This window comes from Vanellus vanellus (assembly GCF_965231255.1).
Source record: "Vanellus vanellus genome assembly, chromosome: 14".
NCBI classification, from domain to species: Eukaryota; Metazoa; Chordata; class Aves; order Charadriiformes; family Charadriidae; genus Vanellus; species Vanellus vanellus.
In genome coordinates this window covers 12481040-12503388 of record NC_138919.1, presented here as the reverse complement: position 1 = coordinate 12503388, position 22349 = coordinate 12481040, and the positions used below count along the sequence as shown (strand labels likewise).

At 57.1% G+C, this 22349-nt stretch overlaps 1 protein-coding gene across 1 annotated transcript in view; it reads left to right on the top strand.

The window, feature by feature from the left end:
• Positions 1-1293: 1293 nt before the first annotated feature.
• The window catches only part of GRID2IP (Grid2 interacting protein), a gene marked incomplete at its 3' end in the record, with an annotated part of 39408 nt that continues 18352 nt past the window's right edge, over positions 1294-22349 (top strand). The window contains exons 1-7 of the mRNA XM_082490316.1: positions 1294-1860; positions 4871-5025; positions 16074-16328; positions 17759-17844; positions 18263-18332; positions 19638-19732; positions 21182-21365. Coding sequence (XP_082346442.1) covers positions 1297-1860; positions 4871-5025; positions 16074-16328; positions 17759-17844; positions 18263-18332; positions 19638-19732; positions 21182-21365 — 1409 coding nt within the window. The 5' untranslated portion in view covers positions 1294-1296. The remainder of the gene's footprint in view (positions 1861-4870; positions 5026-16073; positions 16329-17758; positions 17845-18262; positions 18333-19637; positions 19733-21181; positions 21366-22349) is intronic.

Genomic DNA, 22349 nt, shown 5'->3' with positions numbered 1-22349 from the left:
GGAGAAACGTCTTTTGGTCGTTCAGATCAGAACCAAGCCACTCCGACAGCGGTGAGGTGGAGGTGTGAAGGGATGCCTTTGCTGAGCTGGCAGGAGCATGGACTGGAGTGAACTGGGACCCTCTGGGCTGCCCAGGTTGGGGGGGGGAGCAGCCGCTTGCAGACACGCACCATCTGTGCCTGTGTGCCTGTGCTTGAGACTTTTTGATCTGAAGATCACAAAACTCACGGTGCATTCGTGAGGATGTTTTTTTTTTTGAGCCATTCTGAGTCCTTGTAGTCTCTGTAAGATAATTTGTCCGGGTAACATAGTCTGCGTTTCATTTTTGTAAATGGTTAATGTGTGTTAAGTAGCACAGGTGGAATAAACATGGGAGTAAAGAGCATCTTCACAGACAGATAAGATCAAATGAAGAGAAAATCTATGTGCGAATTAATTTAGCAGATGACAGCAGACAATGCGGGCACTTACACATCAGCGGCGTCGAAAGGGCATCCGAGTGAGCTGCAGAGATCAGCTGGTTTGGTTTACCTTGGGCAAAGATGACTTCTGCAGATGTTTAGGGCTGATGTGCCCGATTTCTCCTTGAGCATCCATGGAGCTGGTCCTAACCCTTCGAATGAACTACAAACAAGTCCTTTTGAAAATCCTCATCTTTGTATTTCAGGATGCTGTGATCTGGTTAATACTATACACAGGACAAGGAGGGCACAAAGAAGTACTCCCAGGAGAGCTGAGAGGATCTGGCAAATTCTAATGAATTTGCAGTAATTTTGCAGTTGCACAGTGCTAAAATACTGAGTATTGAGAAGAGTTAGTTAAAATAAGGCTGTCTTAAGTCATTGGATGATCTGTTCCTTAACGTCACAAGCCAGGGAAATGAAAGAATAATTTTGCTAGACAAATAAATACAAGCAGGTGCCTAAATGCACCTCCCTGAGGGGGGGGGGGAGCGAGGGGGTAGGTAGGTGCCACTGATGGGCGAGACAAGGGCTATGCGAGGCCACGGTCCAGGTGGCAAGTGTAGCCCTTACCTTTCCAGCCAAAGCAGCTTCCTCACTGCTAATGGTGCTGGCACTGCCAGCAGCCTGATGATAGAAGAATAAAAGCTATTTTTCATGGAAATATAGAGGAAAAGTGTCGCTCTTGGGGCATCTCTTCCCACGGTGGTCGAGCGCAGGAGAGACTAGATCCCCCACGCCCAATAGGATCCATGTAGTATCTACAGAGCTATCGTTAAGGATGGAAAATGCACCACAACTCCTATTTTTCCCCCCTTCTTTTCCAGTTGCAGCCATGCCAGCGACCAACCAGGGCTGGCCTGAATCCTTTGGGTTCAAGATAAGCGGGACCGGTCCGTGCTACATCCTCTGGGTGCAGGAGGGCAGCAGCGCAGCGGTGGCGGGGCTGCGGCCGGGCGATGAAGTGCTGGAGATCGAGGGGCAGCCCGTCTCCTCCCTGAGCTGCGAGGCACTGCTTGGGCTGGCCAGGCGCTGCAGCAACGTGCCCCCCAGCATCGGGGTGGTCTCCCGCCTGCAGCACGCCAACATCCCTCCCGGTCCCCGGGGATGCTTCGGCTTCGAGCTGGCGAACGGCAGCCCCCCGCAAGTGGCCAGCGTCAGCCCGGACTCGCCTGCTGCTGCCTGCGGGATCGAGCCTGGGGATTACGTGCTGGAAGTCAACGGGATGCCGGTGATGCTGCAAGAGGCAGCGGCCGCCCTGGTGGGGTCCTGCCACGGGCGGTCCCTGCGGCTGGGGCTGCTGCGGCCGCAGCATGGGGCTGGCACACGGGACCCCGTCCCCAGCGCTGATGCCGTGCGCCAGGAGAGGAAGCAGAAAGCACAGGAATTCAGCAAAAAGGTAAGGCCATGGCACGGGACGCGTATGCGGGGGTCTGGGCACCTCCTGCACCGAGCGGTTTGGAAAATGCCGCGTTCAGCCTTTGCGGTGCTCTAGGATGGGGGGATGCTCCTGGCTTGGTCACAGAGCTGGGGTGCGGACTGGGGGCTTCAGTGCCCGAGAAAAGGGTCTGGTAATTACCGGGAGAATAGATGGATGCTGCAAAGAGCTTGGAGATCCTCTGAGGGATGACCCCAAGTACTTATTCGTTCTCACTACAAGAGTGTGTGGAAACCCACTGGGGCAGATCCCTCCCTCCTGCATGCCTGGGCATCCCTTCAAGGTTTGAGCATGTCATCCCATAGACATTTTAGTTCCTATTTCACTGCAAAGGGAAAATACTGATGTGATTACATCTTCATTGTGTTCCTGAAGGCTGCCTAGTGGGTAGTTTACCAAACACATCGCCTCATGCTAATTATAAATTTGATCATGGTTGTTTTTTTAATCTTTCTAATTTCCATTTCAAAATAGCCTTTTAAAATACTGTTATGAAAATAACCAGGCTTGTGGTTTTTTTGATCCTGAGCTAATAAAGGAACAAGACCTTCATAAAGAGATTCGTGGCTATCAGCCGAATCCCCTCAGTCAGCTTCTACATTAAAGATTCACAAATATGCACTGAGGTTTGGATTCATAAGGCAGAGCATCGCATGTGAAACAGATACCTGCTGATTACAGGAGATTAACAAGAGGATGAGAGGTTTTTCCATGCTGCCTCTATCTCGTGAAGTCGCATTAAACGATGCAAACGTTTTCTGGATGATCACAGGAGAGCACTTTTGAAGTGAGCAAGATGGTCATGATGCTGTGAGCACCCCGCAACAGCACCTCTGCCACCTCCCTTCCCCGCCCAACAAAGCCACCCACGGCAGCCCTGGCCAGCCTGGGCAGAAGCAGGTTTGCAGGGCAGCATGCCGCTGGCTCCTGGGCAAAGGAGCACAGCTTGGCTGGCAAACACCTCTCTAGAGGGAGTTAATGGCATTAGGAAGAAGTTTTTCACTCTGAGGGTGGTGAGGCACTGGCACAGGTTGCCCAGAGAGGTTGTTGAGGCCCCATCCCTGGAGGTGTTCAAGGCCAGGCTGGATGTGGCCTTGGGCAACCTGGGCTGGTGGGAGGTGTCCCTGCCCATGGCAGGGGGGTTGGAACTTGATCTTCAAGGTCCTTCCCAACCTAAGCCATTCTATGATTCTATGCTTTAAGTAGCTTCATTTTTTTATATGATGCAGAAAAAAATAAAACCCAGTGAGTTGCTTTACCCCGTTGTTTACCTAGGAGCTCGGCTCTGGTAGGTGCTGCTGGTGCTGGTGCTGCAAGCGCCCAGGCACTCCTGCCCACCCACTGCAAGGCTGGAAGATTGAACGGTGCTGGTGGCTCACATTTTGTGCCTGTGCTGCCCGCAGGTGGCTCACAAGCCTGAGGTACAGAGGCTTTTCCCACCTTCATTCTTTTGGCAGAGCCCCATGGTGCTCGCCTGGCAGACAGACCGGTGGCAGTGGGGCCAGGGCTGGAGCTGGGCTGAGCGAGCTGAGCAGCCTGGGGGCATCACTGAAGGTGCTCAGGGTCTCAGTTCCAGGTCAATATCTCCACTTGTTCCCCGCATGCTCAGGGACATGCTGGGGACCTCACCGACACGAGGGGTGGCAGCACCCTGCATTCCCACCCTCCAGGCTGTTGGCTCCCAGGCCAGGTGAAAATAACAGCAGCATCCCGGGATTCAGCCCACCAGGAACACCACGGTCTTTTGTCCTTCCCGTGCTGGACCTCGGGACTGAAAAGCATGCGAGACTGCCCAGGGGACGCAGCTGCCTTGGCTGCCCCAGATTCGGTAACCTTGAAGCACTGCTGCTGCCGGGAGCCCCCGCAGCGCTCGCATGGCGGCTGCGCAAACCCAGCAGCGCCTGGAGGGCTGTGCTGGGGGTCACAGCGCTGGCGACAGCCCTCCCCGGGAAGCTGCCGAGTGAGACGAGCACCCAGAGGAAACAGCTCTTCCCCTTCCTCCAGGGGCTTAGCCGGGCGATGCCTGCCAGCTCCCACGCAGTGCCGCCGCAGGGATGCACAGACACAGCCCTGCACCCACCCCACGCGCCCCAGGGACGGACGAGGGGCTCTGCTGGCTGCTGCTTCCCCCTGCGCTCGCAGAGCTGGAAGGAAGCAGTTAAACCTACTGTCAGCACAAAACCGTCACCTTGCAGGAAAACCCAACGCGCGCAGGGACTGCAGGGTGGTCACAAGGAATTTTCTGCATCCCACGTGTACTTGCTGCACCCAGCCCGGATGGGGACAAGGCAGCAGCACCCACTGCTCAGCAGAACCCCAGGGCAAGGGACAGCCCCCTGGCCTGGGGAGAGGCTAATAAGGAGGGTCTCATGCAATGGCAGGATGGTAATTAGCTAATTACTCTGCCTGTCATGGCTGCACAGGTGGAAAGGACAGAACAGCAGCTGGGAGCTGCCAATGCCATTTCCAGGGCTGGTGCTCACCTTTGTGCTCTCTTTCCCTCCTTCCCTGCAGCCTCCTGGAATTAATGGCAGGACAGTGCTGCCCTGTAGGATCAGGGCATGATTAGAGGCTTAAATATCTCCAAAAGCCCGTCGTGGTGTCCTCTGCTGGGTAGACTCCGGACTGATGCACCAGCTCCTCACCCAGCCATGCCATAGCCTCTCCTGCGGGGACACTTGTGACCCAGCAGAGTTTCAGGGTTTGCTGTCACACCCCTGTTTCCAGTGTAATGTTTATAACAGGCACAACAGCGGTACCAGGGACATGTGTGAGGCCTCAGCAGTGCTGTGTGATGGGCTGATGACTGAAGTTTTGCTTTCCTTCCCGTGTGGGTTCCCTCCTCCTTGGCTGACCAGGTGCTGCAATGAGATGGACTTGTTTTGTGCGCCGTCGGTCCCTCCATACGCATGGTTAACTGCTCTGCTGCTCAATGCCCCTTCCCTCTTCTTTCCTGTCTCCTGTGCTGCAGGTGGATGACATCCTCGGTGACCAGCCAGAGGTCAAGGAGAAGGTGTTCACCGTCCTGAAGCAGTATGCGGCAGAGCGGAAGGTGGAATACTTGGCCTACGCCCTCTGCATGGTCCTCACCCAGGAGCCCCACCAGCATCTGATTGACAACATCAGGTACAGGGTGTCACCAACCTCCACGCTGCTGCGCTGGGGCATCCATCAACCCAGCAGTGATGCAGGGCTGAGCGGTGCAGGCACGGCTCAGGAGGTTCCCGCAGGGAAGATGCCGGCACAGCCAGACCCCCTTTCCATGGGGCAGCCGAGCAGAGCTTGGTGGTGTCTCAGCACGGCATCCCTGTGCGGCTGTCCTGCTTGGTGCGGGATGGGGGGACATGCGGCTGCCCGGCGGCCAGCACTGCACCAACTGCTGGCTGTCCCTGTCCCTGCAGTGGTCACCAGCCCCATGGAGCCACCGCTTCCGCCTGCAGCACAGGACATGGGCTCCATTTCTGGCCGTCGCTTTGAAGGGAGATGGGATTAGCTGCAGAACGGCTGGCGATTCTCTAAGAGCCTGGCCAGAAAACAAACCGAGCTCTGCAAGGCGAGAGCTGGGGGCGGGTGAGGGGTTGGCCAGGGCTGCCAGCAGCTCCAGCAGCAGGGGCGGCTGTGGGGGGGGTCTCTGTCACATCCATGGGCTGCCTCCAGGCCGGCACTGCCCGCAGCATCCCGGGGTGCCGGGGCTGTGGTCACTCATCCCGGGATGCTCTGGCAACGCTCCACTTGGGCTTGGGGTCCCCGACACCTCTTGTGTCCCCAGCAGAGCGTCGGTGCCATGGGCGTGCAGCCGGTGCAGCCGGTCCGCTGCTCTTCTTGCAGCGCTGTGGGACGGTGCCAGTGTTGGTGCATGGACACGTGGTGGGGATTACGGCCAGGCTGAGACGATGGCCATTAGGGAATCAGGTCTCCATCTGGCCACGCTCCGGGCCCGGCTTTCCAATTTCTGCTTTAATCAGTGGAATTGCAAGATATTACAGTTACCATAACAACGTCCCCGTGCCAGGGTCCCCGCCACGCTGCTGCAATCCGGCGGTGGGGAGGATGGGGAGAGCGGGTCGGTGGTCCTTGCCACGCAGCATCCCCCAGCTCTGCCACGGCTGCACGGGGGCCACCCAGGGCCCCCCATACTGGAGTGGGGACGGGCACAGACCCCCACAGACCCCCCGGTGCGGAGGGGACCGTCACCTTCCCAGCAGCTGCCTTGTCTGGGTGCCCACATCCAGGCTGTCCTGCCCCCGTGGCAGTGGTCCTGTCCCCCCTGAACGTCCTGGGAGAACCCAACAGGCAAACGGCTGGGATTGGGGGCACCGAGGGATGGACGGCACCGAGTCCTGCCTGAGCCATCACCCCAAACTAGTCCCAATCAAAAAACCCCCACAATTCAGGAAAAATCTTTTCCCCAAAAAGAGGCCTCGAAATGCTCCAGAGACTCCCTTTGTCTTCATCCCTGGGGAATTAGAGGGGATATTTTTCCCTCCAGAGGGGACTTGAAAAAGTGTCTAAATTCTCCTCTGGACCCAAGGCCCTCTGCAGGGGGCACAGCATGTTCCCCCCAGGGTGTCCCCATCCCAGTGGAGGACACTGTGGCTGGACCTGGTGCCACCGTGTCCCTACCCCCCCCCCCCCCCCCCGCAGTGCAGAGCTTGCCCCGTGCACAGCCCCGTGATGCTGCGGGGCAGTGCTGTGTCACAGCCCCCCAAAAATGGAGCCAAACCTGCGGCCGCCCTGTGCCCCCACGTGAAAGGTTAACACTGGGGCGGGGGCAAGAGGCGCCGTAAATCAGGCAGCTAATCTCGGTTTAATGGAAATGAAATATTTAGCTTAGGGAAAAGATTTACCATCTAATCTTAATGAAATGAAGTCAAGAAAATAATAATAATAAAAAAAAGTGCTTTGGAGAGCAGGTTTCCCAGCTGCGGGGGTGCTGGGGAGGTGGGGGCAGCTCCCTGTCGGCTGCTGTGTGGGATACGAGGTGCTTATCCTGGGGGTCTCCCATCCGATGGGTTTGCTACCGAGCAAGAGCTTTTAATAACTCACTGAAAGGTGGTGAGTGGCTCCCGGGTGCTCTGGATTTAAGGGGTGCTGTGAATTCACAGGGATGATTTCTGCACGGCTCGAGCTGGTTCAGTCCGTCGCTGGCTGAGGAGGGGTCTGGGGTCTGCGCCCCGACTGGCACCTCGGGGCTGGGGAAGGGCCGTGCGGGGGATTCATGAAAGGAGGGGTTCCGGCTCCGGTGCTGGTTGAGGGGATGGGGTGCTGGTGTGGCTGTCTCACCCTCCTCATGGTGTGGAGCAGCCACCCCGGGCAGCAGGGGGGTGTTGGTGCAGTTTGGGTGAGTGGACCCCATCTGAGCTGACCCAGCGAGCATCCCGGGGCTTATCCTGCAGGACCACCCCCGCGGGCATGTGGAGCCATGCGAGGATGGGCTCGGGACCACACAGGTACCCATCAGTCAGCCTGGGCATCCCTGCGAGGCTGTATCCCACTCCCCTGTCCCCGGGGGCTGTTTCCACTTGAGATGCGGGGGGCACTCCTGCACACCCCCACACCTTGAGGGGAGGGATGCCGAGGGCGATGCTGGGGTGAGGAAGATGAGGGTCCCCAACGCTCACCTTGCCGGCAGCCCCAGGTCCTGGCAGGCTGGCCATAGCCCTGATGCGGGGTGCGTGGTGGTGTCCCACCATGGGTGACCGCGTGGTCCCTGCCACGCAGAGCCAGGCGGCCAGTATGTCCCTGTCTGCCGCTGACCCTCACACTGGCCTGATTGGATCTTCCCTCTGCACCAGCTGTATTTATTTTCGGGCCGTTGCTGCTGCCGGCTGTCCTCCCTCCCCTGCCTGTCCCCTCCCCGGGCTCCCCCCGGGGTTTAACGTGCTCCCTGCAAGGTGCCGCGGTGCAGCGTAACCCAAGAACCCCCCCCCCCGACTCAGCACCACAGATCAACCCGGGGCTGCAGACACCTCTTCTCCTCCCGTCTGTCCTCAGGCTGGGCTTTTTCCAATGTTGGTGTGTTGGTTTGTTGTTGTTGTTTTTTTTTTTTTTTCTTTTTAACTCAAATGGATTTCATCCCATTTGCCCAGAATTAAGCTCCTGCAGATTTTAATTTGCTGACATTTTCTTCATCCGTTTGGTTGTGGATAGCAGGGATAACGCACGTGCTGCACCAGTTCCTCCCCGCTCCCATCCCCTGCCCATATGGCTGGTGTGTGTAGTAAAGTGCACAATTGTAGTTCTGCTCAAGAATGATGAAATACGGCAGTGAGGGGGAAAGATGAGCTGTCTCGGGTGAGTAACGAACGGACCTTTCCTGGGAGCTGAGGGGGCTGGGAGGGGAATGGGTTTAAAGCAGCTTAATTCGTGAATCTAGCAACCCCCGGCACCACAAAAATGAGATGTGCTAAAAGTTAATTAACTCTTAGCATCTGTATTGCATCGGAGCTGCTTTTGTCAGGGACTCCGTGCGCACCGCAGCGCTGCCGGGGAGAGGGAAATCTCTTTATTTTGTGTTACTCCATCACCTGCTAACGCCAAAGCCCAGGTCTAGTCCCGGGGGAGCCGCGGGGTTTAACTCCTCTGCTCCCCACGGCCGCGGCTGTACCGAGCGTGTGTGCAGGGGCTGTGCACACCTCGCACCGGTGTGGGGAGGGGAACGGGTTATTTTGGGCAGGTCGGGGTCCCAGGGGCGAGCGCCTCTCGGCACTGCTCTTATTTCTGAGCTGTTTTCAAACCAGGGCAGAGCTGCGATTCCAGCAGAGGAACGCTGCCGGCTCTGCACCCAGGTGCTCTGCAGCGCCGTCGCAGTGGCCGCCGGCTTTTCCCCGGACTCCGGGGGCCAAAGTTGCCCTCCGAGCCGAGCGGCACAGGGGGGGATCCTCACCTGCGTTGCACAGGGGTTTAGCACTTGCCGTGCTGGTTGCTGTCTCCCTTTGCACCGTGTGTTCCCCCAGTGCTGCCGGCAGCACCGGCGGTGCCCGTGCCAGCGTTGCACCAGCTCCCGGCAGTGGCGTTTAGCTTTGAAACATCTGTTTGCAGTAGAATTGGGGAGCGATGGCAACGCAGATCCCTTCCTCCCCGCTGACCTGCAGCGTTACAAACGCTGGTGCAGAAAACACTGGCGTTGATGCTTACATGGACATCGTCCCATTAACCTGGATTTAAATAGTAGGATGCGTGTGCGCTCCGGAGCACATCCAGCCTCTCACCCTGGCCGCATTAATTCATTAGATGATAACTCTTGGGCTGTTTAGACTGCTATATGTTGCCGTGGACCTCCTCTAAATCATGTTGTGCTTCACCCTGCTGCAGGGAGAATAGTCAGGGGTAGTTTGTTACTTTGCTGCTTTGGTTGTGGTCTGTTTGCTTCCCGACCAGCCTCTGCTCCTGGGGGAATACCCGGGCACGCAGGCGAAGCCGCTGGCCCGTGGTGGCTGGGCCGAGGCGAGCGCCGCTCTGATTGCAGCCGCTTTTGATCCCTGACAAAGATAAAATCGCTGCCCATCAGGGGTTCCCTTATTACGGGAGAAATTCCACCGAGTTCATTTTAATAATGCTCCAAACACAATCTATTTGTCTCAGCTTGTTTTTCATGGCAATAAAATCGCTTGGCATGTTCCCGTATTAAAATACTCCAGCCATCTGTGACTGTCCCTGGATAAGAAATTTCATTTTAGCCGTCAGGATTTATATATTATAGATTGTGCCGCTTCTCTGCTTGTCCTCCCGGCCACCCGCCCCCGTGTACCCGCTCCTCCAAGGTTGGGGGGAGCTCTCTGGCTCGCTCGGGTCCCCATGCAGTTTGCGGCACCGGTGACCCCCCCGAACCCGCATCGCTGCCGCTGCTGCCTGATGCAGCACTTCAAACCGGCACACAGACACTGTCCTCCCGCCCGCGCTCCGGGCGGACCCGCTGCGAAACCCCGTGGGCGGCAGGACGATAATGGAGGAAAAGCAGCTCTCGTTTGCTTCCGTTTTAAAAAATCCCTAATCTGGTAGCCGGACATATGGTCAACTGCCCAAAAAAAGGGAATTAGGGCAGCATGAAAAAAAAAACAAACCAACATGCCAGCGGTGAAAACAATTGGGAGCGGAGTTCCTTTATTATCGGCTGAGTTCAAATAGGTCATGACCAAAATGCCTCGCTGCAAAATCTCCTGTTAGGAGATTAATTTCTTTTGACAAATCGAACTACAGCTATAATGCAGATTATATTGGTCTGGCCCGATTGCACACTACCGCTGATTGGTAACTTTTATTTTGGGAAGTGGTTACTTCCCCAAGTCCGAGTGCTTTCCAGTATCTTAAAGAAAGCACAGAATGCTATGTTTGTCCTGGTGTTCCCAGCAGAAAGCGGGGGGGGGGGGGGGCACCTTGGCTGAGGTGACTGCTCTCTGTGGCTCTGAAAAGCAGGAGGTGACACAAGCCCTCAGGGCTGGTGTGGGGTGCTGGTGTGGGGCACGGGGTGCGCGGGAGCTGCTGGTGGCCCCGCGTCTCCCTGGCGCAGCGGCAGGCAGGGTCCCATGGGTGCCACAGAGGGTCTGGGGGGTCTAGGGGTCTGTCTGCGAGGCCGGGGCTGCAACGAGCAGCCGTTTGCACCCATCGACCTGGCTGCCACCCCCGATACCCACCGGGCGATGCCGGGCAGGATGGAGGCTGCAGAGAAAGCCTTTCTGGGAGTTTCTTTGAAGGTCTCCGTGTCCCCAGCAGCTGTCATTGGGTTCAGGAGAGGTGAGAGCATCCTGAGGCCCTGGCACTCGGCCGCTGATGGGGAAGGTGACCCCCAGCCGGGCACAGGGGGTGGCACTGCTCTGGGGAGGCTCTTATCAGCAGATAACGCATCCGTCGTTACTGGAGCTGGTGCGGGGGTGGGTCATGGGAGGGTGACCCGCACCAGGAGCTGCTGTGCGGGGCTGGGGCGTTTTGGGCTGTCCCAGGGTCAAGTGGGGTGGCCTGGGAAGGGCTGCAAAGGGCTCCCAGTCCTGGTGCACGGCCACTGCATCCCACCACATCTGCGCTCTCCGGTGGAAAAGTGCCTTCATTCCTATTTAATGATAACAGCGGTCACATCTGCAAAACATCTGCAGCCAGATGAGTGATTACAGAGCCTCCCATTACTGGGGATAACAGGATAACAGCGCCTGTGAAAATCACAGGTCCATGCTCTCTGCCGGGCTGGAGCGAGTCCTGCTCACACACTGGGGTTTGGAGGTGCCGTGTCCCCCCTTGGCTGCTGGTGCTGCCGGGCTGAAGCCAGCGCAGGGCTGCTGACACTCCTACCTGTGCACGCAGGTAGATTAAGTTTGAGAAAAATCTGTACAGGTTCATAAGCAGAAGCCCTCTTTTATTGGTAAAGTCGTACAAGAGTTTTCTCTCCCGAAAGCGTGCGAATTTTAGCATTGCGGCACGCTGTCGGGGCAGAAATGCTTTTCCAGATGGGTAAGCTGTTTGCACAGCACAGTTCAGACATAATCCAAGGGTTGCTCAGTGTTTTTATCCACCCTGGGACATGTCTTTCTTCACAACCGACAGACTCAAGGTCCCGTGTTTGCTAGTTGTTTTGGGGCTAAACCATACATTTTTCATTTTTCCTTCCTTTGCTAGCTGGAGATTGTATCTGATGTTGGCAGCTCTGGAAAGCTTCACATCCTCTTCATCAAACGCGAGTGCTGTGCTTAAAGATGGCATTATTTAAATTAAAGATTTTTTTTTTTTTTTTAATCTCCTATCCCTGATGCAAAGCACTGCTGTGTTACCCTGGGGGTAAATGATGCTCTGCAGGATGGGGGGAGGTTTGGGCCCATGTCTCTGGTCCTGGTCCTGGTCCAGCCCGGGTGGCTCCACCTGCGCTCCCAGCAGCCGCGCACCCGTCGCCGATGCCGTTTGCCTTTAAGGTTTCTCACCCATTACAGCGGCATGTAATTTAAACAGAAGCACTTTAGAAGTCAACTAATTAGCACCAGGGAGGCATCCCCCTGGAGTTCGGCGCGGAGCCGTGCCCTCCTTTCTGTTACGAGATTGTTCCAGCTGGAAATTACAGCGACTGCAGTTTTTAGGGAAAGCGAGAGGCTTCGTCGCTGCGAGCCGGGGCAGAGCCAGAGCAGGGAGGGCAGAGCAGGCGCTAAAGCCCAATTGATAAAAAAAGAGGCACTGGGTAGATGGTAAACCTCTGCCCGGGACTGAGAGCGTGGCGGGGAGGCAAGGGCGAAGGGAGGCAGGAACTCAGCCCAGGTAGAGGTTGCCGGCGAGCCGGCCCATCTGGCCGCGGTCCCCGCACACTGCGGGGGTGCCAAGTGGCAGGGGGGCACCGGCTGGCGTGCGGTTTGGTTGTTGGATCCGGCCGCGTCGTGGGCGTGAGCCGAGGCTGAGACTCAGCTGCATGAGGATCTGAAGCGTCTCCCTTTTGTTCCCACCGCACCCTGACAAATGGGAAAGGACCGGAGTTTCTCTCGGCATTTTCGGTACGTCTCTCTGCTCCGCTCCTTCGCGCGGTGTGCATGCTGTTGGATGTGCTGGGAGCATCCCCGCGACGTCTCTCCTGCCTCTCTGAGCCGCGGGGACCCTGCCTCCCGGCACCGGTGCTGCCCTGCCACCAACCTGCGCCCACCGCAGCAGCGGCACGAGCTGTTGGGGGTAGTTGAGCAGAGCTCAGATGAAAAATTGGGGGTGAGGGGCTGGGGAGAGGCAGGAGGAGCACATCTGGGTTTGCTTTGTCTCCATGACTATAGACCACCAAAGGGATGGGCGGTGAGGACAGGGGTTTGGGGGGTGCTGCGTGGCGCAGGGGCTGTGATGGAGCGGGGACTGGGGACCCCTTGTTCCCGGCCCTGGCAGAGCATGAGCTCTGAGCAAAGTTGGGGCCGCTTTCAGCTGCTCCCGCTGGGGCTGGAGCCACCGCCGCTGCCCCGCTCGAGGGGACACATCCTGCACTGGTGAGTCTCAGCATCCAGCTCGGGGTAGGGCCATCCAGGCGAGCTCATATGTGCCCTTGTGAAAGGTGGTTCTCCACGGCGCCGGGCTGGCGAGGGAGGCAGCTCTCAGCGAGCGCAGGCTGCAGAAATGCCCCTGTCTGTCCGGAGGTGAGCTGCAAGGACCCGCCTGGGAGGTTTAAAAATTGTGAGCGTGTCAAAGACCGAGATGTGCTAAACATCTTCTGCCGAAGTGAGCCCCAGAGCCGAGCCGAGCCGAGCGGCTGGGGACGGGTGCGCTGGCAGACGGGCTCCTGCCGGGCGGTTTCCCACCCCCAGCAGCGTGCTGCTGCCCTGGCCAGGCTGCTTCGGAGAAGGAGTGAAGGCGAAGCAGCTTGCAGCCTCTGGGGCCTCTCCCGGCCTGGAAAACGCCCTGAATTTGCATTTTTTTGTGAGCCCTCCCAAAGAGCGTGTGCTGACACCGCTGCAGAGGAGGGTTGGTGCATCGGGGCTGGGGAGCGGGCGCAGGGCTGCAGTGCCCAGGGCTGGGGACACCTTTCCCGTCCCCTCTCTAACAGGGAACAGTCAGGGCTGACCTGGAGCATGCGAGGAGGAAGAAGAGGAAGCTGAAGGCACGAGGTCAGCGCTGCGTGGTTCCCAAGCCCTCCCACGGACAGGCGCAGCCTGTGGGGCTGCTGGGACAGGGGGTCTGTCCCCAGTCCCGGGCTGACTTCTTCAAACAGGGTGGGAGCATCCGTGCTCCCCGCCAACAGGCAAAGCCGGGCTTGTCCCCGTGGGACAGCAGGGCGCCGCAGAAATGGCTGCAGGTTCCTGCTAAGCACCGGGCACCATCCACCCTGTGCCGGTGTCAGTGCAATGCTGCATGGGCAGCATCGCGCCGGAGCAGAGGACACGCTGAGGCATCAACGCTGCCTAATGACACCCCACGCGCTGCCTTTGGCGGGTCCCCCGTTAAGGACCAGACCTGAGCACACGCAGTTCGGAGGCCAGCACCCACTGAACTGCAGGGTGTTGGGGTGCTCGGGGCACCCCGGCCTCCCCGAGGCCACGCTCCAAATTCTCTCGATGGGTTTTGCAGGAAGAAACTATTTTGCATGCTTTAATAGGATTATTTTTACCGGTCCCTTAGCTCCTCTCCTTGCTAAGACACCGTTTTACTTCTAGCACTGGGTTAATTCACGGTGAGACCCTTAAAGGCTGTCCTTGTGCCCGGGTATTGAGCTACCCGTACTTTGTTCTTCAGCCCTGATGTTTGTCAGCCCGCAGGCAAAGTAGCAGTCAGCGCAAACTGGGACAGCCCTGCTGGAACAAGCGGGGCCAATTTAATTTGGCCAACTTAAATGGGAACGTGCTCGTTTTGCCTGCAAGGAACCCGGACTTGTCCCAGGGCAGAGGTGTGGGGTCCTGCCGGGAATCGCCGCTGTTGTGCCATGTCCTCCCCTGCCACGGGGCTGCATTCCCGCAGGACCCTGCTTACAGCTGTGTGAACTATTTATTAGCGTGATTTCACTCTTTTCTAGTTGCTGCTTAATCACAAATTGACTGTGAATTATACCAATGTGTTACTTATTTTAAATTATCACCAAATGCTTTGCGTGAGCACATGTCAGCCTGGGGATGGCTTGCGATCTGTCTGCTCCTACTTAGCGTGAGCATCAGCTCTTACTTTGAGTTCTGCCTTTTCTTGGGAGGAAATAGAGATATCCTGGTCCTGGTAGATTTGGGATTTGAAGCCTCCCTTTCCTTCTCCTCTGGCTTCACCCGGGCTTTCAAGTTCCTTTGGCAAAGCTGCCCGAGGGATGGGGGAGACTCATGGGAGCCCCCTGTCAGCCCCAGCCTCTCCAGCCACGCTTCGTTAGCAGCCGACCATCATCACAGCCATGGCAGCTGGCGGCAGGAAGGTGCAGCCCCTGGCAGCAAGTTGCTCTGGGTCCTCTGACACCAGCTCCGAGTTTGGCCCCGTTAGTGCCCCCCCAGGAGATGTTCTTCCCAGGCGGTTTGGAAGTGGTGCCCGCATCCTTCCGCCGCTGCAAGTGTCGGAGTTTGTGTTAATGTAGGGAGCGTGTTCTCACGCGCCACAAGGTGAAGAGCACTAATGAACCTCACAAGACAGTATTGTCTAACGAGCAAATGCAGCTGCGGCAGGCAGCCGGGTATGGGTGCAGGGAGGAGTTGCTATAGAAACACACAGAGATAACAGCTCCTCCAGAAGCCCCTAAATGTGCAAATGGGAGGGCAGGAGTAGGTGAGCGGGGAGTCAGTCTCACTGTTGCGGTGGCAAAAGGAAAAGTGTTTCCCCATGTTACAGGGCTGAACACCCCGGCCGGGGTGGGAGCGCTGCAGAGGCACCCTCCTCGCTTCCTCCCAGGTCCTGCTTTGCGCTTGCTGTGCATCCCCCGAGGGTCCCGGGGGAATCCTTGTGGGGGGCACAAAGGCCACTTGGCTGCTGGCAGAGCAGCTCCTACAGAGCAGAGGGGAGGTGACCTGAAACAGAGCAAGTTGCCAGTGGTGTCCCCTTGCCTGCAGTGTCACTGTGCCCATCCTCGTCCCTGCAGCACCACTGTGTCCCAAGAGGTGCGAGGCCATGGCAGGAGCTGGAGGATGGCAATAGCCAAGGCTGGAGCCCAGCAGAGTGGAGTCCAGTGCTCCCAGCAGAGAGGCTGGGGCAGGAGATGGGGAGCAACATTTTGGGCATCCCAGAATGTGCTGGGGAAGAAGTGAGTCTGGAGGAGGTGGTTTGGCACCTGCAACACAGGGGGCACTTGCACGTTGGCACCCCTGGCTGTGGGTACCACACAGTGAGGAGCAGCATCACAACGGGACGGGCACCGCAGGGGAAGGGGTCCTCCCCTGCCCGGCCGGTTCCCTGGCTGTTGGCATGGGGGGAGGCAATTAATCTGGGACTTGAGCTGAACCTCGTCATCGGCATACTGGGACCGGCAGCTAAAGGGATCCGGGACGGGAGACGCAAGGAGGAAGCACGAGCTGTTTGAATCACTGTGCAGGGGTCTGACCTCCTCGCCCCGATGGACCCATGCAAGGGACGGGGCAGTAGATGCATCCGGTGTCCATGGCATCCCCAGCCCCAGCATTTGCAGCTCCGGGGAGGACTGAGGCCAAGAGTGCACGAGGGGCTTGGACTGCTCTGACCTTTCCTTTCCCAGGTACGGTTGGATCTGGAGCTCTGGGCTATGGCTGCCCCGGCCCCACTCCTCACTGCCCTCCCTTGTCTCATTTTTCCAGGATTTTCATCCCCAAGAAGCACCGGCAGCGGTTTGACGAGGTGGTGTCGCAGAGCCTGATCAGCAAACTCTGCCGCTCCAAGAGCGAGCAGCACAGCAACCGGCTGCGGCGCAGCCGGAGCGAGGACCACCAGGAGCGGCTCCTCGTCTCCACCCGTGCCAGCTCCGTGCCCCGCAGCCACGAGGAGACCAGCAAGAGCCTGCGGAAAACCACTTCGCTCATCACCAGCAATGTGGCCTCGGGGGCCGCCCGCAGGTAACACCTCTCCGGGGCGCCCTGGAGTTCACCGGGGCAGCGTCTGATTTTGCATGGATGGCAGCATGGGGGAGGGATGCCAGGGAAAGGGGAGAGGCAGTAGGAAAGTCTTTGGCCTGCAGAGTGGGGGAAATTCTTCTGGGATGAGGATGGACTTGATGATCTTAAAGGTCTTTTCCAAACTAAGTGATTCTATGAACAAAGACCTCTCCCTCTTGAAGGCTGGGCATGTTTGCATCCTGTGTCCCAGCTCTGGGCCACCTTTTCTGCCCCCTCGCTGTTGCAGGGCTGGCTGGGACGAGCCGTGTGAGGAGCTGAGATGGCACTCGTAGGCTACAAGGGGATGTCGGTACTTGTGCCGGGTGGGCTGCAGGGTGCTTGGCTGTGTCAGCAGGATGCAGGGTACCCAGCCGTGCCAGCGCCATGCAGGGTGCCTGGGGACAGAGCAGTCTGTGTCACCCTGCCCTGCCCCGGAGGGTGTCTGAGCGTGAGGCCGTGGGAGGGCGGACGGACAATCCCTCGTGCACGGGGGATTAACCCATTTCCCGCTGCCCATATGGCCAGACCTCAGCAGCCCTGGAGGCCTGAGGAGCCCTACCATGCTGGCGGTGGCTCCTGCTCCGCTCCCAGCCCCGTCTCATGAACAAGAGAGCAGGATTTGGTCGGCCAGCCCAGCCGGGGAATCCTCCCGGGAAGGACTGAGCTGCCACAGGCATGTCCTGAGCTATTCCGCTGCCTCCGGCTGGCATCTCCAGGGTATTCAGCTGCAGCACACCTTCCCGCCAGGATAATTTTTGGTATGGCTTGTGCAAAATCCAATTCCAGCACAGTCTCCCTCCCTGCCAGCATAGGTTTGGTCCCTACAACAGCATCTGTGGTTGTAAATGATCTTGGTGATGTTGCCTTCCCCCAGCTCTCTGCGGGGAACCACTCCCAGCTCCAGCCAGCCTCCCAGCAGGGAAATTTCCTAATGCTCCTTCCACTGGAATTTAATTTCTCTCATCAACCTATGAGATCTTCGCTCCCTAAAAGACGTTGTTTCTCTTATTCTGTGTAATATATAAACTATATCCCATGTTCCACTTTAAAAACAAAATGGATTTGAAGGACTGGGCAGTGGATTTATGAATTCAGCATTTAATGCAGAGTCGGTGCCGGCAGGACAGGCAGCTGCACTGTGGCAATCCGGGGCCACCAACTCCCCCCCGACACCTTCCCTTCATCCCCTCTCCCTGTGGGCAGGGCATGTCCGGGGGCTCCCATCTGAAAGATGCTTCAGTATCAAAGGGACCTTGCGGAGAAACAGGGAGCATCGAGGGCTTGGGCACCCAAGAGACACCCGGGCTAACGGGGCTTTGGAGGGGCTGGGAAAGGAGACAAGAACCCAAATATCGAGCTCTGATTTCACATTTGCTTTTTTTCACCTGCAGAACTGTGCGAGTTTATAAAGGCAACAGAAGCTTTGGCTTCACGCTACGTGGCCATGCCCCGGTGTGGATCGAGTCTGTTCTGCCAGGTAAGAAAACCTCCAGCCACAAGATTCAAAGACACGTACTTATCTCTGGTCTGAACTCAAAATTTTAAGTGCCTGCTGTTTGCTACAAGATAGCAAAAGGCACTTTTACAGGGCTCAGTGATGCAGTTTCCCCGAGTTGAATAACTAGCGTCTTTGGCACAATTTAGCTTGGCTTCGTGCACTCCCTGTTTTGAAAGGTGGAAATTGCCTGTGTTCAGTGAACAGCCCAAAATCGCACCTGCCTTTCCAATGCGAGCTGGGTGCCGGCATCACTGTGCCCTGTGAACAGCTCCAGCCCACCCATATAATCCAGCTACAGCGGATCCCCTGCCCTGGGGGGTGTCCCTGGGCACTGCTGGGACCCCATCCCTGTCAGCAGGGGTCCGCCAGCTAAAGCCCCTCTTCCCTGTGCATTTAGGGAGCCCAGCTGAGAAGGCCGCTCTCAAAGCTGGAGACCGGATCCTATTCCTCAATGGTCTGGACATGAGGTAAGAAGCTCTTTAAAAAGGGTCCTAGGGGGTGGTAGGTGGCCAAGCACACGTGTGTTCACTCGTTCACTCTTGTGCAACAGAATCGAGAGCTGGTTGGACTTGAGAGCTCTCTACTGAGGTGCACGAGGGGTTTTGCCCCATACAGACATCTCTTTTACTATTCTTTTACAAAAACTGGCTCCAAGCGTGGTATTTCAGCTCCATCCCTGCGCCTCCTTTCTCTGTGCAAATAGCCATGTATAATGCATGACGTGCTGTAACCGGGGTCCTGACTGCAGCCCACCCGCAGACCCCGATTCCAGCCACTTTGAGTTAAGTTGTATAAGTTAAACACTTGGGGCTCTGCTTTGGAGCACCAGCCAGCCCACGAATCCTTCCCACAGTGGGATCCTAAGCTTAAAACCACATTGGCAATCGCATTTCTACCCAGAAGTTAATTCTTCTGTACGTTATTTGCGCCCAACGAGAGCAATCAAACCAGAGCTGAGTGTGCACCTCGCCGGGCAGTGGCAGCAGCCTGCATTTCCTCGAGTTGGTCTTTCCACACGAAAAAGCAAGAGCAAAGGGTTAGAAGAGGCTACACGATAAGAGAAAGGGATGAATATTTAAAGGTTAAACATCTGATGCTGCTTCTGTCAGTGCTCGGGCTCTCACATTTCAGCTGATCCAGCAAACTGTTGGCTGATACAGCATTGCCAGAAAATAGAGGAAACCGAGATGAAGACTGTCCTCTGAGCCCGCATTTTGTCGGGCATTGTCCCAGGCCGGCCTGTACCCTTCTCCAAGGACACTTCAGGATTTTTATTTTTTTTTTTTTTTGCCTACAAAATTGCATTTCACATCCACCTTGCATTTTCTTTTCATGCAGAATTAGGACAGGCAAGGAGAGACCCGCAGCGCCGTATCCCTTCAATTGAAAGTTCATCTTCTGGGTCTGAGCGTGGCTTAAAGTAACGCTGGCTGCTCCGTTTGCCGTAACAGCTCCGCAGGGTGCTCGCGGGCATGCCCTGCGGTTATTCCTTACTGCAGGTAGAGCGGAGAGCCCAGCCACAGCGTGCGATTCACGCTCTCCCTTGGGGGAGCAGCTCTCCCTTTCCGCCCAGCGCAGCTCAAACCAAGCAGAGAGTCCAGGGGAACCGCAGCGGGACCCAACACTGCCTGGCTCTGAGCAGCAAGATGGGGCTATTTGCAAGAGAAACGAAGGCGGCCGCAAACTCCATTCTGCCGCTGCTCTCCCGCGAGCCGCTGCCTGTATAGGCAGGGAGCCGGCAGCGCTGACCCGGGCTCTCCTGTGCCTTGCAGGAACTGCTCCCATGACAAGGTGGTGTCGATGCTGCAGGGCAGCGGGGCGATGCCCACCTTGGTGGTGGAAGAGGGGATCGTCAACTTCTGCAACGGTAAGAGCGCGGGGAGGAGAGGGCCCGGAGCGGCGGGAACCCCGTGTCGGCTCCTGAATACCCTGCGCAGGAGGGAATTGTCAAACACCTCCCGTAGGCTCAGCAGGTTTAGCGCGCTGCCCGGAGGGCTGCTCCTCCCACCGCAGCACGTGGCTGCCCGATTTCTGGGCTCGGGCTTAATCTCAGGCTTGGCTGCTCTCCAGAAGGGTTCATCCTACTGCATGATTGTCCTTGACAGCCCTTGCCAACGTCCTTTACGTGCAGTCTGTGCCATGTACTTGACCGCAGTAATCCAACTCCGTGCATCCATGGTCGCTGTGCAAATCCCACGGTTGTGTGCGGACTGTGCTGTTCAGGATAACTGCTGCTGTTATGAATAATTTAGCGTGCTGCTGGTGAGCGAGTCAGCGGGAGATGAGGGTATATCGGGCAATGCGGGTGGGTGTCAGCGCAGTTTCAGCGGAGGGCAGGACCGCAGCCCAGGGCAGAGCACGGTCGCTGCTGCTTTTCCGGCGCTGTGCAAAGGCAGGAGGGTCGGTGCGTTATTGGGGTGCTGCTCTGGGGTGCATAGGCCCAGGAATTAGGGACTGGCTCTTCCCTCCAGAGCAGCATCAGCCCCTCCTGAGCTTCACAGGAGCCCTGCGATACCAACTTGTTTGCACGTGTGCTAGAAACAAAACTGAGCACCTAGCTACTTCACAGTACAGAGCCCGTGGCACTCAAACTGCTTTGCTGCCCCACAAAAGAAACCAAGAAAAGATGGAAATTTTTGCTCCCACTACCTCGGTCATATTCCTACGTGGATAAGGGCATCCCACAGTTTCAATCGGGTCCTTCTCCCAGCTGTGCTTATTGCCCTGCACTCACTGTGGAGGCAGCACAGGGACCAGTGCAGATGAGCGTGGCAACGCGAATGACCTTCCATGCCTCAGTCCACTCATGGGTAACCCTTGACTGATGCTGCTTTTGAAGTCTATGATTATCATAAAGTGCTTTGAAACTTGAGCAGAGGCTTTATAGAGCCAGAGAAGGAATACCACCTGCATGTGTTCACAGAAAGCACGGAAGCAGCGTGGTTGAAGAGATAGATCCCAGTCGAAACAACCCTGCTCGTCTCCAGCAGGTTCACGGACCTACTGGAACAGCCACGAGCTCCAGAGCAGCTGGTCCAGAGCATGGAAATAAGACAGGGGCAGCCACAGCTCCAGATGAGCCATTTCACCTTGTCACCATGCTGCCTTCCAGTGACCGAAATCTGTTTTTGCTGGGGTAACAGTGTCTGTATCAGCACATCGGGATTTGTGTTTCTATGGAGCACCCGTTTTGTGGGTGCAGCTGCCCTGGCTGTCCCCAGGACTGACCCCTAGTTTCGGAACAAACCTTTTAACTCATGGTTAAGACCCTTTGTCTGTTGAATTTTCTTTTTTTCTTTCTACCTGCGCCTTGCAGACTCTGACTCTGCTGACTCCCCGAGCACCTCCTCTGCCCTCACCTCCCTGCAGTGGGTCGCAGAGATACTCCCCTCTAGCATCAAGATTCAAGGAAGGACCTTCAACCAGCAGCTGGAGCACCTGCTGACTCCACCTGAGCGCTATACCATCTGCAAAGCGCTGGAAGGCTTCTTCCAACATCGGTAACTTGTTAGCGGCTCCGTTCCTCTAATGCTGGTACCTGGCCTGGTAGCAATGCCCATGGCAGAGTCAGTCTCCAAGCAGGAGGTGGACCTTGGCTCTGAGGCTGTCAGCACTGAGCTCTGCTGTGATCGTGTTCTCTGGTTTCCCCAGCCGCATAAATTCCCTGGGCACGTCTGCAGGGCAGAAGCCCATCTCTGACCGGGTGTCCTGCCCAAGAACAGGGCAGACCCTTTAGCTTTTGAGGTTAATTCGGTCACCCCTTAATCCCTCATGAAGCGACCTTGGTGCCCCACAGTGTGGGTTCTCTTGCTGTCTGGCTGTCCCTGACGGCTGCAGATCCTGTTGCGTCTCTTTCAGTAAACCTCACCGTTTTCATCCTTATCTTCTCAGTATCTTGGCTGCAGCACTCCCTTGGCGGCAGCAGAGGAACGGCTGTGGCTGGCAGAACCCTCGTCCTGCGGTGGAGCGCATCCTCCCCACCCTGCTGCAAGGGTCAAAACCAATCCCCTGGAAGACTCAAGACTTTCAATAACGACTTTGTTTTCTGCCCTTGATCTTTAACCTTTCCTCACCATGGTGAATAAGCCATCCCTCTGGGTGCTGGGAGATGCTCGCTGCCTCTTCCCGCAGCTGCTCCTCGGGAGCCCAGGTCCCACACGGGCTGTGGATGCACCGGGCAGGCTCCAGCAGCCTGCTGGTGTAAAGACTGAAAGGATCAGAGGATCCAAATCCTAGATTTGAGAAGGAAATGCGGGAAAGCCCTGTATTTAGGTTACCGATGGTAAGAGAGAAAAGAAGCTACCGAGTACAAAGCTGTGTGCACCACAGCTCGGGCTGACGGCTGCAGCACCCCGCAGCATCCCCCTGCCCGCAGGGATGCCGGGCTGCCTCCCTGCCTGCAGGCGCTGGGGGAGGCACAGCTACATAAACCCCCTTGGCACCAGCTGAGTCAACCCTCTTGAGGCCCTGTGATCACTAACACT